Below are 15,238 nucleotides of genomic sequence, written 5' to 3' on the forward strand. Positions count from 1 at the left end.
TGGAAGTGTAAGCCGAATAAACCCTTTCCTCCCCAACTTGCTTCTTGGTCATGATGTTTGTGCAGGAATAGAAACCCTGACTAAGACACAGCCTCAAAGTTGTAATGGGTCAAACCTTTCCACCTCAAAGATTTGCTTTTGCTGTTAAATTTCCCAGGCAACAGTAAGCTCACCCAAGTTCTTCATCCAAGCACCATTTAGTATCAGACTTGAGCCAGACTCAGTTGAACACACTTGCATCAATGAAGGTTGGGAACTAAGAGAGCAAAACCAGTCACAAAAGGGTGAAGAGGCAAATCTACAGGGAGACAGAGGAGGCAGATTCAACAGGAAGACCCATCCAAGGTGAGATTATCAAGAAATATTTGTCAAACAAAACAACAAAGCAACTTCTATCTCATGGCCAACAATGAGTGGCACAAATGGATTTAAATGTTGGCCACTATGAGGCCATTTGTTGCCATCAAAAGAGGCTTGCACAAGAGAGGAAAAACAGAATGGGTAAAGAACAAGGGCTTTGTCACATGTTCTGTAGCTCCTTTTTCTTGCTTCTTTTTCACTTGAATGCTAAATATAACAAACACTGAGTATGTTTCACAGTCCCCCTCCATTGGTTCTCAAAGCACCACTGGGTGGATTAAAAGATGCCTTATATGTATCCTCTACCTACAGCTGTGTTCCCCGTCCTCCCTTCCCCCACAGCTTCGATCTCACATGTTGGAGCAGCTTTATGGACAATCCAGGCCCACCATCCTGAACTAATTGTGATCACAGGGCTGCAGGGTAAGGGAGAACAGTAGACACCCAGGCATCGGAGTACACCCTAGACACAGCTTGCAATGTTAAGCAAGATGGTTGAGATGGCTGCTTGTTCAGCATCAAAGCTCCAAGAGATTCTAAAAGCTTGGCTACTTTCAAAAGCTTCGCTAGCTTCCTGAGTGGAGACAGGGAAATCTCTAGCTTCATTGGGGGGGGGGGGGACAGAGCCTGAGGCAAATCCGCTGGCTAGATTCATCAAAGACATGACTGAGGGAGAACAGATCCCACCCCACCCCCTTTGGAGTATGGGAATGACTCACAAGCCTATTTATTCAAAAAGTTACATTCTCCATTGAAGAGAGAGGTGGATAATGGAGAAATTGCAACATTTCAAGTTTGCATGAGACATCTCATATGTCCCATCATTCATCTTTCTATTCAATTACAAAGACATCAAAAAAGGCTGCAAAGTTATCCATCCCATCCGGTATTTTCCTTGTTTGTTGTTGTTGTTTTGCTTTGTTTTTTTGTTTTTGTTTTGCTTTGGGTGGGGTTGGCTCTGCTAGTGTAAACAGCGTGAATAATATATCCACTCTGTTCTTTACCCTTTGTCCTTGCAAAGGGAAAGGAAATACACTCTACTGCTTAAAAATAAGGACTTAAAATCAAATTGTTTGGGTTCACATCCCTACTCCTATGAATTGCAATTTGTGCAATTCTGACCACATTACTAAGCTGTCTGTCTGTAAAAATGTGGGACAATAGCATTACTCTATTTACAAAGTCCTTGGGAAGCTTAACCGAGTACATAAAGAACAGCTCCTGGTATATTGTTAGTGCTCAGTAAATGTCTGACATTATTATTGATTCACAGGTAGACAAATGTTCTTTCTCCATTGCAGATCTTTTGTTTACTGTAACCATGAGATAGTCATATTGACCACAAATGGAATTTGGTTTTGTGGTGCTCAATAAAAATTGATCTATGAAGAGTATTTTATTTTAAGTCTAAGGAGATTACTTGGGACTTTAATAGACTCTAAGGGAAATGAATGTTTTAAATATGGGTGTGCTTTGCTGTATTCCTAAAATTATCTTTTTTCTGCATCTGTTCTCTCCCATTGATTCAAGTCTTTTAAAGCTAATATTAGTCAGTGTAGGTGATATACAAAGGAAACAATTTCAAAAGTGAAGACAATCATCAGAACAGGAGAAAATATGTGCCAAGCATTCACATGACTAGGGATTAATATGTAGAATATACAGGGAGTACAAGAGTTGGAGATGTAGCTTCATGGTTGAGGGCTTGGCTAGTATATAAAAAGTCCTTAATTCAATCCCTAGAACAAAAATAAATAATTTAATTCAACACCAGAAGAACAAATAATCTAATCAACAAATAAATAAATTTGATTGACAGTTCTCAAAGAAGAAAGTATAACTCCAATGCATACACGAAAAGTACTCAATGTCCTCAGCTATAAAGGAAATAAAAATCAAAACTACATTGAAGATCCCATCATAGCTAAGCAGATTGGCTACTAGTATGAAAAAAAAAATGACAGTAAATGCTGGCAAGGATATTAGAGGGAGAGAAAGCTCACTTACTATTAGTAGGAACAAAAACTGATCCAGCCACAATATATATATGATATAGAGGTTCCTCAAAAAACTCAGAATGATTCTTCTCCCAGGTTACCCTCCCCAATGGGTCATAAAAATAAGAAGCTACTTATTTCTATCTGTGTTCCTATCTTGCATTACATCATTCAATCTTATCCCCCATCAGACTTGGTTTAGTTTGGTCCATCGGTTTCCCTGCCTGGCTGGTTTCACTCACTGGGTAAAATCAAGACATCATCACCGGGTCCTGGGATGGTGTGGTTGTATCCTCCCCAGCCTTTTTCAACATCTTGCCAAGTTTCAGGAAGAGACCATCTTGAAGCTGATTCAGGTACTGATGTAGAAGCTGGAATACACAGGAAATATAGAGTTAAAACTATGAAAACCAAAGACATTGTGACAAGTTCAAGATTCTCTTTTTATTTTAAGACTGGTATCTTCACCTCTCAAATTAGCTGGCTTGAATATTAGAAATCTAGAAAATATTTATGGCAAGCAAGAAAGTTACTTCCAAGCCCTTACACTTCTGAGAAAATATATTCCAAGCTTATTAAACATTTGCATTCTGCTTCATTATAATATTATATATGCTTATTATGTATTATTTTGAATATTCTAATAAAGAAAAGACAATAATTGCCCAGAACCTCACCACATAATGATTACAACAATCAACCTTTTATTTGTATTTCCTTCCATAATATCTTAGTGTTATTATATAATGAAATTATATCAGATTCAGTTCTATTTAGTTAGCTTAGTTATTTTTCTTATGTATTTTCTAATGACACTAAAACTCTATAAACTCAATTTTAGTGATTACACAATATTCTATCATACTAGAAATCCATTATTGTCTTACTCTGTAACATTTAACATGTAGAGTCTTTCTAACAGTAAACAATGTGATTTGAGCAATTTCTATGCAAAGCTAACAATAGTCCTGATGATGTTCTTAAATTGGACTCTTTCTTGGAATGGCTGAGTGAGAGTATGTTGTTCTCACAGCTTCTGGCGTACATGAATGGCAGGATCATGAACTGGACACTTCTTGTGATGGTAATGTATGCATTGATAATGTTTCCTTAATAATTCTGTTCCTGATCAATAGCATTTTACTAGCACCATGATCATGGAATTGATGATCACTAACCACTTCCTAAAGAGACTTCTAGAACCACACTGTGAACCCTGCCATGATGAGCTACATTTGCCTGCCCTTTTCTGCTTTGTTTTTATTGTTGTTGGACCCCCCAAAGGGAGACCCTCACTCAAGTCTCAGGGATCGAGAGCCCAGAAAGCCACAACAGTTAAGCTTGCTGCAAACACAGGAGGTTTTAATGGCACACAAACCAGCATGCTGAGGTCGAGACCCATACACCACATAGGGGTAGAGGAGTCTGACCCCAACCCTATTTTCCAGCAGGCTTATAAAGGCAAAAAACAGAACCTAGGGGGAGGATCGGAGAGGAAATAGGGGAAATCTAGGGGCGGATATTTACTTTAAGGCACCTGGGACATTGAAACATTTTGTGGTTGTTTTTTTCTAAAAGTTCCGGGGAATTAGGCCATCTGGCCGGGGGCTGGGGCCCATGTTCTCAGGGCAGTCATTATTTTATTCTTTTACTCTTTATTGTGTTTGTTGTTTTCCCCTATGATATGAGTAGTTCAGCTAGGGGCCAGGAAGACTGCCTCAAAAAGGCAAGAGAAAATGCTACCCCTTGACAGGGTGAAGAGAACCTCTTTCATTAGTGGTTAATTTCACAGCCATAAATAATGATTTAGAAAAAAAAAAAAAGGAGTTCTTGATTTGGTAGAAGTCCCAAATGAATAATGAAAACAAACAAAACAAAACAAAAAACAAAACTTCCAAGCTAATTAATAAGATGGTCAGTGAATACTGGAAAAATAAAAGCATGCATCCCGATTGATAATTGCTTTCTTAAAGAATTCCCAGCCAAGGAAGGAAGCAGAGTTTGGCCAGGAGAAGCTTCCTGAAGGAAGGATTAGCTGACCAGAATTTCAAAGGTTTAAAGGTTCTATAGGTAAAGTGGGGTAAAGTCAAGGCCCTTGCCTCCACATGTTGAAATGTGCATGTGCATATGCAAAGCTGAGAAATGAAATGTCTGTTGGGGAGTCAAATGAAGTTTGGTAAAACAGAGCTAGGGCAAATGATGAGTCTGGAAGACTTTCTTAAGTAGTCAGGGAGTAAAATACTATGAGGACAGAGGAGCCAAAGATTTCAAGACTAGTGGGCTAGCTGTTGATGAGTTCTATCAATGTCTAATGAATTGAGAAGATGGTATTTTGGGTAATGTTGAGATATCCAGACGGAGATATACACCAAGCTGATGGATGTGATTCTGAAAACTAAGAGATACCACTAAGCAAGAAGAGTGGTTTTGTTCATCATCTGCCATTGGTCATACTTGAGTCTTTGAAAATGAATATGATATCACCAGGCATGTCACCAAGAATTAACAAAACGCCTGTGATGTCACATGCATGGGAATAACCTCCTGGTTTTTCTGAGTGTCCAAATCTATAGCAGTGATGGTCTAATTTGATCTCCAGAATAACTCCAAAGCAAACAGTATGGTCATGCTGAAATCATAGGCACATAAATACAACACACAGCACAGGAATAAGGTGCTTCTTAGAACATTCCTATTGCCAAAAGAGTCTTTAGAATAGTTCATAAATGCTAACACTGTAATACCTTCAGAATAATGCTTTCTGTGTGTTATACCTCCTTCTATTTATGGCCTATATAGTCCAAAAGAACAGGCCAAAGGGCATTTGTTGGAATAACCACTAACTAGTACACAGAGACCAGGCATGGTTTTTGATGTTCTATACACAGGAATGTATCCAATGGATAATGATGAGGCTCTTTAGAATGTCATGAATTCTCAAAATAAACAAAGGAGAACAGAAAAACTGTTGCTTCAATTCTATGACAGATGGTAGAAAAAAATCACCCCTCACTGCTGCCACTCTCTTCTAGTTTATAGAAGAGCTAGATGTTTTTTTTTTTTAATTTAGCAATCCAGATCTTCCAGTGACTATCATATACAAATCCATCATTCTATTCCATCCTGCCTTAAGAACATGTTTCAGTTTCTTGTTACTTACTAAATCTCTATGTAGCTAATATTGCACCAAAATTCTGAGTTTTTGTTTTATTTTGTTTTGGGGTTTTTTGTTTTTGTTTTTTTAGTATTCAGCAACATACTGCTTATCTTTTCCTGGGACCTTGTGCAATAGAATGAGTTCAAGATGAGATCTTGTTAACAGTAAAATTCTCTAAGAGAGAGTATTAGAAGCTAACTCTTGAGTTTGGCTATCAGGGAATGTGTGATCAAGATAAGACCCTCATCAGAGAAGTTTCTTCTTATGGTAGATGTCAGACACACACTAGTACACACAAGTACACACTATGCAGAAAGCAAAAGACTTTGAAGGACTCAGGCTAAATGGAATGCCTTTATCAAACCCTTCCACTCAAGGATCAGGGATCTGTGCAGAAAGAGGAGGAAGAAAGATTGTAAGAGCCAGAGGTGGTAGACAACTCCAAGGGAAGAGCATCTTCCAGGTACAATAGGACTGACCTACATATGAACTCACAGACTGTGACAGCACACACTCTTGTGTGTGCTGGACATGTTTAAACCAAATAAACTCTCAGCAGTGAAAAAAGGAGGTGGACACAAACTCCAACCTCTTAGCAGGAAGCTATTTGTGATCAATACCCACTGAAAAATGGAAAATACATTTTCTCCAAAGGAGTGTCACTAGGTGTATCAACCACATGCCAATGTAAGTCCCATGACCAGAAGTAATTAAATAGATACAATACAAACTTCATATCTTCCTCTTTCCCTTCCCTCCCTTTCTCCTTCCCTCTCTCCCTCCCCCTCTTTTCTCTCTTTCTCTCTATTCCTCCCTCTCCCTCCTTCCTTCTTTCTCTCCCTCTCTACCTCCCTGCCCAATCTCAATGTATACTTTTGGTTTGATTATGTTTTGGGACATTTTAGCCTCCTGAAAGGGAGTGAGGGAGAAATAAAGTGAGGATCCAAAAGGGAGGGAGGGAAAATGAAGTTGGATGGGTGGGGAGATGTGGGAAGAATTGTGGGGGTGGGGAAGAATATGATCAAAATATATAGCATGAAAAAAGTGTTAAATAGAAAAAGAGTGGTCCCAGTGTAGTTGTTGAAGTAGAATCCATATTACAGGGGACTGGGGGACACACTAGAGGTAAAGAAAGGTAGAGGTCAGGACTAGGCATCCTAAAGCTCATTGCATTTATCACTAGAGACTGTCTTTTGTCTTCTCCCAAACCTTTAGATCATATTTGATGAGGACCATCATTTGAATCCTCATCTTACTTCCCTATAAAAATGGGTTCGACAGCAGCAGCCCAAATTTGACATGGTCTCGCATAATATATATCAGGCAAATATTGCATCTACTTAACACTTCATTAATTTCATCCCAATTTCTGTAGCTCTGCATGGAGGAAGCTGATCTTTTGAGAAGCTTCCATGACCAATAACAGCAGAAAGGAGATTTAAATTGATTTCTTGGCATAAGACTAGAAATTTCTTGTCCATAATATCCTCAAAATAACCACCACAATTCTGTGCACCCAGCAGACTCTCTATTAGTGTGTCAATGGAGGGATTCTTAACAGCAAATTAATAAAAGTTTTAACTGCATTACATACTTATATTGAACCTTGTAATGAATCAACACATATAAAACTTCATTAATCATATACCTTTGTCTATGGAAAACTAGTGTTGATAGTACAATAATTAATTGTATTGATTTCTACAGAATGGTTTATTAAATAAAATGTACGTTCACATCTTAAATTTACTATTAGACTTTATATTCTATATCATGGAAGTCAAGGCACTCCTAGCAATCCTCTCATATGAAATATATTAGGTATACTGATTCTGTGCTTTCTTATACATAATAATGCTTTTCTGTCCTAATTTGTTTAAGAGCAGAAAACTGGTTATAGAGTTTAATTTCATGTGTAAATTAACCTATATCTACCTAAATAATATAAGTAAGTATATTAGGGGCAACATGGCATAGCAAAAGGAATACAGGACTGAGTTCAGATATATGAGGTCTTACCTAGGCTCAACCATTGACTGCTGATATGACAACATGAACTGTTTAATCTCTCAGCATCCCATGTAGTCCCAGATACCCTAGAGGACCCTGGCACAAGACAGCATTTCCAAATGGTATGAACCTATCAGATAAAGACTTGCAAAATTTTGTGGAATTTGGGGACAGGATTTTCAGAAAGAAAAGAATTTGGTGACACTTTTTTTCCCCTTGGTAATAGTTAATTAAAAGGAAAGCAAATTAATTACTTTTTTATTTATTTGACATCCTCTGGAGACAATAAGGCATCATAAAGTTAAGAGCCATTATTTTTTGCTCACCATTGTTAAACACACACACACTAAACACTGCACACACACACACACACACACACACACACACTACACACACACACACTACACACACACACACACACACACACACACACACATGCCATATAGACGGGCAATCAATCAAACAGGAATTTTGAAGCACCTAATGGAATATAGGTGGAAAGTGTAAAGAATTAAATGCATTCATAGCATCATAGCATGGAAACTACTGTGAAGTCGGTCTTAGCTGCACTCGTCATAGCACAAAAAGCATGGAGCAGAAACCCAAAGTCCTTCTCTTAATTTAGTGCAGTAACTTTACCTCGTCTACTTTTTAATTGAAATGGAAGAATTTGAATGGTTTTGATGAGTGTGACTCTTGTCTGACATAACACAAATATTCCCCTGAAAATCAAAGGGAAACCCAGCCTTTGAAAGGCTTTATCCCTCCTGCAAATGTACAGTTAAACTGGCTCACAGTAAACAAAAACAAACTAAGACATACATTAAAAGGTGGTTATGAGATGTTTAGTCTTGGAGAATTCGGCTTCTTTTGAGTTAGCAGGATCTCACAGAACCATCTGACTTCTGGGGAGGGTTTGTTTATCCTGATTTCCTAAAATTACCAGGAACAATTAAAGTTTAGAGATACCCTGGATTTTTCTCTCCATTTGGAGGGAGCCTAATGGCCCATCTGTAGATCTGGAGTCCTGTGTGCACATATGGCTCATAATTTATGAGATGTGCTTATTTACATGTTACAATTCTTACTTTCTATTGCTTTGAAAACTAAATGCATCCTTATATCTTCCCTTGACATGCAGACATATATTAATTGGAGGACAACACAGCAGAGAGCTGTCAGGTGCAAAAGCAGGAGAGCTGATGCTTGCCTGGTTATAAACAAAGAAGTGGAGGGCTATATAGAACCAATGGCGCACATTTTGCTCTGCTGGACATTCTCTTCAGTGTTTACACTCACCTGAAACACTTGGAGGTACACCAGGCTTCAGTTGGAGAAATACCTTAACTTGACCTTCACCTGAAACTTAACATTAAAAAAAAAAAGAGTGTGACATAAGATACTACATACAGGCAAGAATGATGGTGTTGCATTTTATTTTTCATACACACCCCCAAAAGAACAGAAATGAAATAAAAGGACTTCTTGCTAATTAATTGAACACTTGATTTCTACCATTTCATTTAGTTTGATTTGGGTTGATTACACGTAATTGCAGAGAGGTTCACATAAGCCGTGTGGGAGGAAAATACTTTAGTCATGTGCTCTGTGGAGACCACTGGTGTCCAGCAGGCATGCCCCATCTTCTATATCCACAGTTTGGTGGGCTCGGTTGTCTCACATGTGTCCTTTTCACCAACAGAGTTTAGATCACCCATGAAATGTATTTGCTTTACCTTTTTGCCAAACAAATTGTCCTTTTAATGAAGGTTTTTTTTTCTCCCTCACCCTACTCCCCCCTTTCTCCTCCCTTCTTCTAAACCAACTAAGCACATTTAAAAGGCCTGGGGTTCATTAATTTTAAGTGTTCAATAAATTAGTGGAAATAATCAAAAGGCCTGATTCTTTCTGATAATGACAATTTGATGTCTGTATAAACCAGTAGATTAAGCTGGGAACATATGCTCCTTTGACAAGAGAGGTTGCTATAATTAAATAGTGAATGCATCTACAAGGTGCTCTCATGCCTGATTAATTAGTAATCAGGTGCACGAACTCTATCTTTCTAGTAACACCTTGTCTCTTATTGGTTAATTACCTTTCTGCCTTATACACTGTCATGCAAACCAGCCTCTCCCATCACTGGAGGACCTAATGCAGATGCAGGCTGCAGCCTCAGGGTCTTGGTCAAATTCATGCTCTCTGTGATTGTTTTACTAGGACCCTAAACTCTTTCTTCCATCACAGATGGGACAGAACAAATGTCATTCTTTTTCATTAGATTAGAACATTAGGGAGAAAATTACTCAAGAGACCTAAGAAGAGATCTCTCTGGTTCTTCTACTCAGGTTTTCTTCCTTTTCTCGTGATGTTCAATTATAAAATACATTGGTTTTCTCTTTATATCATCACATCTAAAACCAGGTACATTGGCCAACATACTCTTGATATGTTCCTTCTGTGTGTGTATATACATATGTGCATGTATTCGTGTATATGGAGTGGGCAATGCATTCATAAGTATATCAATGCATGTGTAGAAGACAGACATAGCCTCAAGTACTCATTCTCACTTTGTGTATTGTTTAATACAAGGAATCTTGAATAAAGCTGCATAGGTCATGCTAACTAGCCTATGAACGTTTGGGGAATTCTGCCTCTCCCTGCCATCTTACCACATGAACCCTGGGAGGTATAACATAAACATGTACTATCTGTCTGGTTTTTATTCTGCTTCTGCAGATTTACACTTGGTCTTTAAGCTTGGATGTCCAGAGTTTTATGCACTGAGCCGTCTCCCTAGGCTAAAATCTTCCTCTGAATGAGCATTTCTATGACCTTCCATAAATTATAATTTACTTCTTGTATATTCACGCATTCATCTTCCCACATTCTACCCCCCCCCCATTAATGGAGCTGGACAGTACTTCATTGGTTAAAAGCACTAACTTCTCTTTCAGAGAACCCCAGTTCCAATCCTGGTACCCATATTGAGGAGTTGCCTATAACTCCAGCTCCAAAGGATCTAATGCCCTCTTCTGGTCTCTGTAAGCACTGCACTTGAATGAATAAACCTATACTCACAGGCACACGCATGTACACATTAGTACTAATAAAATAAAAATAATTTAAAAAATTTAAGTCAAAGATCTTGTGTTCCAGGTTCCTCAGAAACCAGTCTGCATAGGTGAGAGTGCGAACTGCAGAAGCAACTCAGATTCTGGGAAAGGCAGAAGTGACACAGCTTCTGGGACAGACCCCATTTTGGGCTCCAGACATCCGGACACCTTTCCCCACCAGAGGGGATGTGTCTGCCTGGGAGGGCTCTGACTGCCAGAGCAGGTGATAGAGCTATCTTGTGTCCTGGATCCCTCAGAGACCAGTTATTGCAGGTGAGAATGCAGACTGCAGAGGCAACACATCTTCTGGGACAGGCCCTGTTTTGGGCCTTCATCTTCAGCCAGGAGGCAGGTCTGAATTCCGGACCTCTGTGCACCTTCCCTACAAGAGGAGAGCTTGCCTGCAGAGAGTACTCTGACTACTGAGACTCAGGAGAGAGCTGAACTCCCAGGACTGCTGACAGAGGCCAACAGAATCACAGGAGGATCAAGCTCCAACCAGAGACAACGAAACCACTAATGCCAGAGATTACCAGATGGTGAAAGACAAACATAAGAATCTTAATATCAGAAACCAAGACCAATAACCATCATCAGAACCCAGCATTCCCACCTCAGCCAGTCTTGGATACACCACCACACCAGAAAAACTAGACTCGGATTTAAAAGCATATCTCATAATGCTAGTAGAGGACTTTACAAGGGCATTAATACACTTTAAGAAATAAAGGAGAACACTGCTAAAGAGGTACAAGTCCTTAAAGAATTACAGGAAAACACAACCAAACAGGTGATAGAATTGAACAAAACCATCCAAGACTTAAAAGGGAAGTAGAAACAATAAAGAAAACCCAAAGTGAGACAACTCTGGAGATAGAAACCTTAGGAAAGAAATCAGGAATCATAGATGCAAGCATCAGCAACAGAAAACAAGAGATGGAAGAGAGAATCTCAGATGCAGAAGGTTCCATAGAGAACATGGATGGGACAATCAAAGAAAATGCAAAATGCAAAAAGATCCTAACTCAAAACATCCAGGAAATCCAGGACACAATGAGAAGACCAAACTTGAGGATAATAGGAGTAGATGAGAATGAAGATTTTCAACTTAAAGGGCCAGCAGATATCTTCAACAGAATTATAGAAGAAAACTTCACAAACTTAAAGAAAGAGATGCCCATGAACATACAAGAAGCCTACAAAACTCCAAATCGACTGGACCAGAAAAGAAATTCCTCCCGACACATAATAATCAGAACAACAAATGCACTAAATAAAGGTAGAATATTAAAAGCAGTAAGGGGAAAAGTTCAAGTAACATATAAAGGCAGGCCTATTAGAATTACTCCAGACTTCTCACTAGAGACTATGAAAGCCAAAAGATCATGGACAGATGTTATACAGACACCAAGAGAACATAAATGCCATCCCAGGCTACTATACCCAGCAAAACTCTCAATTTCCATAGATGGAGAAACCAAAGTATTCCATGATAAAATCAAATTCACACAATATCTATCCACGAATCCAGCCCTTCAAAGGTTAGTAAAGGGAAAACACCAACACAAGGACAGAAAATACACCCTAGAAAAAGCAAGAAAGTAATCCTTCAATACCCTAAATGAAGACAGCTGCAAGAACAGAATCCCAACTTTAACAACAAAAATAACAGGAAGCAACAATTACTTTTCTTTAATTTCTCTAACATCAATGGACTCAATTCTCCAATAAAAAGACATAGACTAACAGACTGGATACACAAACAGGACCCAACATTTTGCTGCTTACATGAAACCTACCTCAGGGAAAAAGACTGGAAAACAATTTTTCAAGCTAACTGTCTAAAGAAACAAGCTAGAGTAGCCATTCAAATATCGAATAAATTCGATTTTCAACCCAAAGTTATCAAAAAAGACAAGAAGGGGTACTTCATATGCATCAAAGGTAAAATCATCCAAGATGAACTCTCAATTCTGAATATATATGCTCCAAATGCAAGGGCAGCCAAATCCATTAAAGAAACTTTAGTAAATCTCAAAGCACTCATTGCACCTCACACAATAATAGTGGGAGACTTCAACACCCCACTCTCACCAATGGACAGATCCTGGAAACAGAGACACATGCACCCTAACAGAACTTATGAAACAAATGGATTTAATGGATTACTATAGAATATTTTATCCTAAAACAAAAGGATATACCTTCTTTGCAGCATCACATGGTACCTCTTCCAAAACTGACTATATAATTGGTTACAAAACAGGCCTCCGCAGATACAAATATATTGAAATCATCCCATGCATCCTATCAGACCAACATGGACTGATCTTCAATGACAGCATAAATAATACAAAGCCAACATTCACATGGAAACTGAACAACACTCTACTCAATGATTCCTTGGTCAGGGATGAAATAAAGAAAGAAATTAAACACTTTTTAGAGTTTAATGAAAATGAAGCCACAACATACCCAAACTTGTGGGACACAATAAGAGGAAAACTCATAGCCCTGAGTTCCTCCAAAAAGAAACTAGAGAGAGCACACACTAGCAGCTTGACAACACACCTAAAAGCTCTAGAACAAAAGGAGGCAAATTCACCCAATAGGAGTAGACGGCAGGTAGTAATCAAACTCAGCTCTTTAATCAACCAAGTGGAAACAAAAAGAACTATTCAAAGAATCAACCAAATGAGGAGCTAGTTCTTTGAGAAAATCAACAAAATAGAATAACCCTTAGCCAGACTAACTAGGGGGCACAGGGACAGCATCCTAATTAACAAAATCAGAAATGAAAAAGGAGACATAACAACAGAACACGAGGAAATCCAAAACATCATCAGATCCTTCTACAAAAGGCTATACTCAACAAAACTGGAAAATCTGAATGAAATAGACAACTTCCTAGACAGATACCAAGTACCAAAGTTAAATCAGATTAACAATCTTAACAGTCCCATTTCCCCTAAAGAAATAGAAGCAGTCATCAATATTCACCCAATCAAAAAAAGCCCAGGACCAGATAGGTTTAGTGCAGAGTTCTATCAGACCTTCAAAGAAGATCTAATTCCAACTCTTCTCAAACTATTCCTCAAAACAGAAACAGAAAGTACTCTACCAAATTCATTCTATGAAGCCATAATTACTCTGATATCTAAACCACACAAAGATCCAACAAAGAAAGAGAGCTTCAGACCAATTTCCCTTATGAATATCGATGCAAAAATATTCAATGAAATCCTTGAAAACAAATCCAAGAACACATCAAAAGGGTCATCCATCATGACCAAGTAGGCTTCATCCAAGGGATGCAGGGATGGTTTAATATATGGAAATCCATCAACGTAATCCACTATATAAACAAACTCAAAAGACAAAAACCACATGATCATCTCATTAGATTCTAAGAAAGCATTTCACAAAATCCAACACACCTTCATGATAAAAGTCTTGGAAAGAGCAGGAATTCAAGGCCCATACCTAAATATGATAAAAGCAATCTACAGCAAACCAATGGCCAACATCAAACTAAATGAAGAGAAACTAGAAACAATCCCACTAAAATCAGGGACTAGACAAGGCTGCCCACTTTCTCCCTACCTACTCAATATAGTACATGAAGACCTAGCCAGAGCAATTTGACAACAAAAGGAGATCAAGGGGATACAAATTGGAAAGGAAGAAGTCAAAATATCACTACTTGTAGGTAATATGATCGTATATATAAGAGACCCTAAAAATTCCACCAGAGAACTCTTAAATCTGATAAACATCTTCAGTATAGTACTTGGATATAAAATTAACTCAATCAAGTCAGTGGCCTTTCTCTACACAAAGGATAAAGGTGCTGAGAAAGAAATTAGGGAAACAACACCTTTCACAATAGTCACAAATAATATAAAATACCTTGGTGTGACTCTAACTAAGGAAATGAAAGATCTGTATGACAAGAATTTCAACTCTCTGAAGAAAGAAATGAANAAGATCTCAGAAGATGGAAAGACCTCCCATACTCATGGATTGGCAGGATTAATATAGTCAAAATGTCTATCCTGCCGAAAGCAATCTACAGATTCAATACAATCCCCATCAAAATTCCAACTCCATTCTTCACTGAGTTAGAAAGGGCAATTTGCAAATTCATCTGGAATAACCAAAAACCTGGATAGCAAAACCTATTCTCAACCATAAAAGAGCCTCTGGTGAAATCACCATGCCTGACCTCAAGCTATACTACAGAGCAATTGTAATAAAAACTGCATGGGACTGCTACAGCAACAGACAGGTAGATCAATGGAATAGAATTGAAGACCCAGAAATGAATCCACACACATATGGTCACTTGATCTTTGACAAGGCAGCTAAAACCATCCAGTGGAAAAAAAGATAACATTTTCAACAAGTGGTACTGGCACAACTGGTGATTATCATGTAGAAGAGTGCAAATTGATCCATTCTTATCTCCTTGTACAAAGCTCAAGTCTAAGTGGATCAAAGAACTCCACATAAAACCAGAGACACTGAAACTTATAGAGGAGAAAGTGGGGAAAAGCCTCGAAGATATGGGCACAGGGGAAAAATTCCTAAACAGA

The 15,238-nt window shown here is 38.4% G+C and overlaps 1 protein-coding gene across 3 annotated transcripts in view; it reads right to left on the reverse strand.

Annotated features, from left to right (window-relative positions):
* The window catches only part of Pkhd1 (PKHD1 ciliary IPT domain containing fibrocystin/polyductin), a 499,157-nt gene that overhangs the window by 202,490 nt on the left and 281,429 nt on the right, over nt 1-15,238 (reverse strand). For all 3 annotated transcript variants that reach the window (XM_029477027.1, XM_029477026.1, XM_021159032.2), the window contains 2 exons: nt 8,824-8,889; nt 2,600-2,728 (listed from right to left, as the gene is read on the reverse strand). In XM_029477027.1, the coding sequence (XP_029332887.1) occupies nt 2,600-2,728; nt 8,824-8,889 (195 nt within the window). The remainder of the gene's footprint in view (nt 1-2,599; nt 2,729-8,823; nt 8,890-15,238) is intronic.

The sequence above is a fragment of the Mus caroli genome, chromosome 1, assembly GCF_900094665.2.
Source record: "Mus caroli chromosome 1, CAROLI_EIJ_v1.1, whole genome shotgun sequence".
Taxonomy (NCBI): Eukaryota; Metazoa; Chordata; class Mammalia; order Rodentia; family Muridae; genus Mus; species Mus caroli.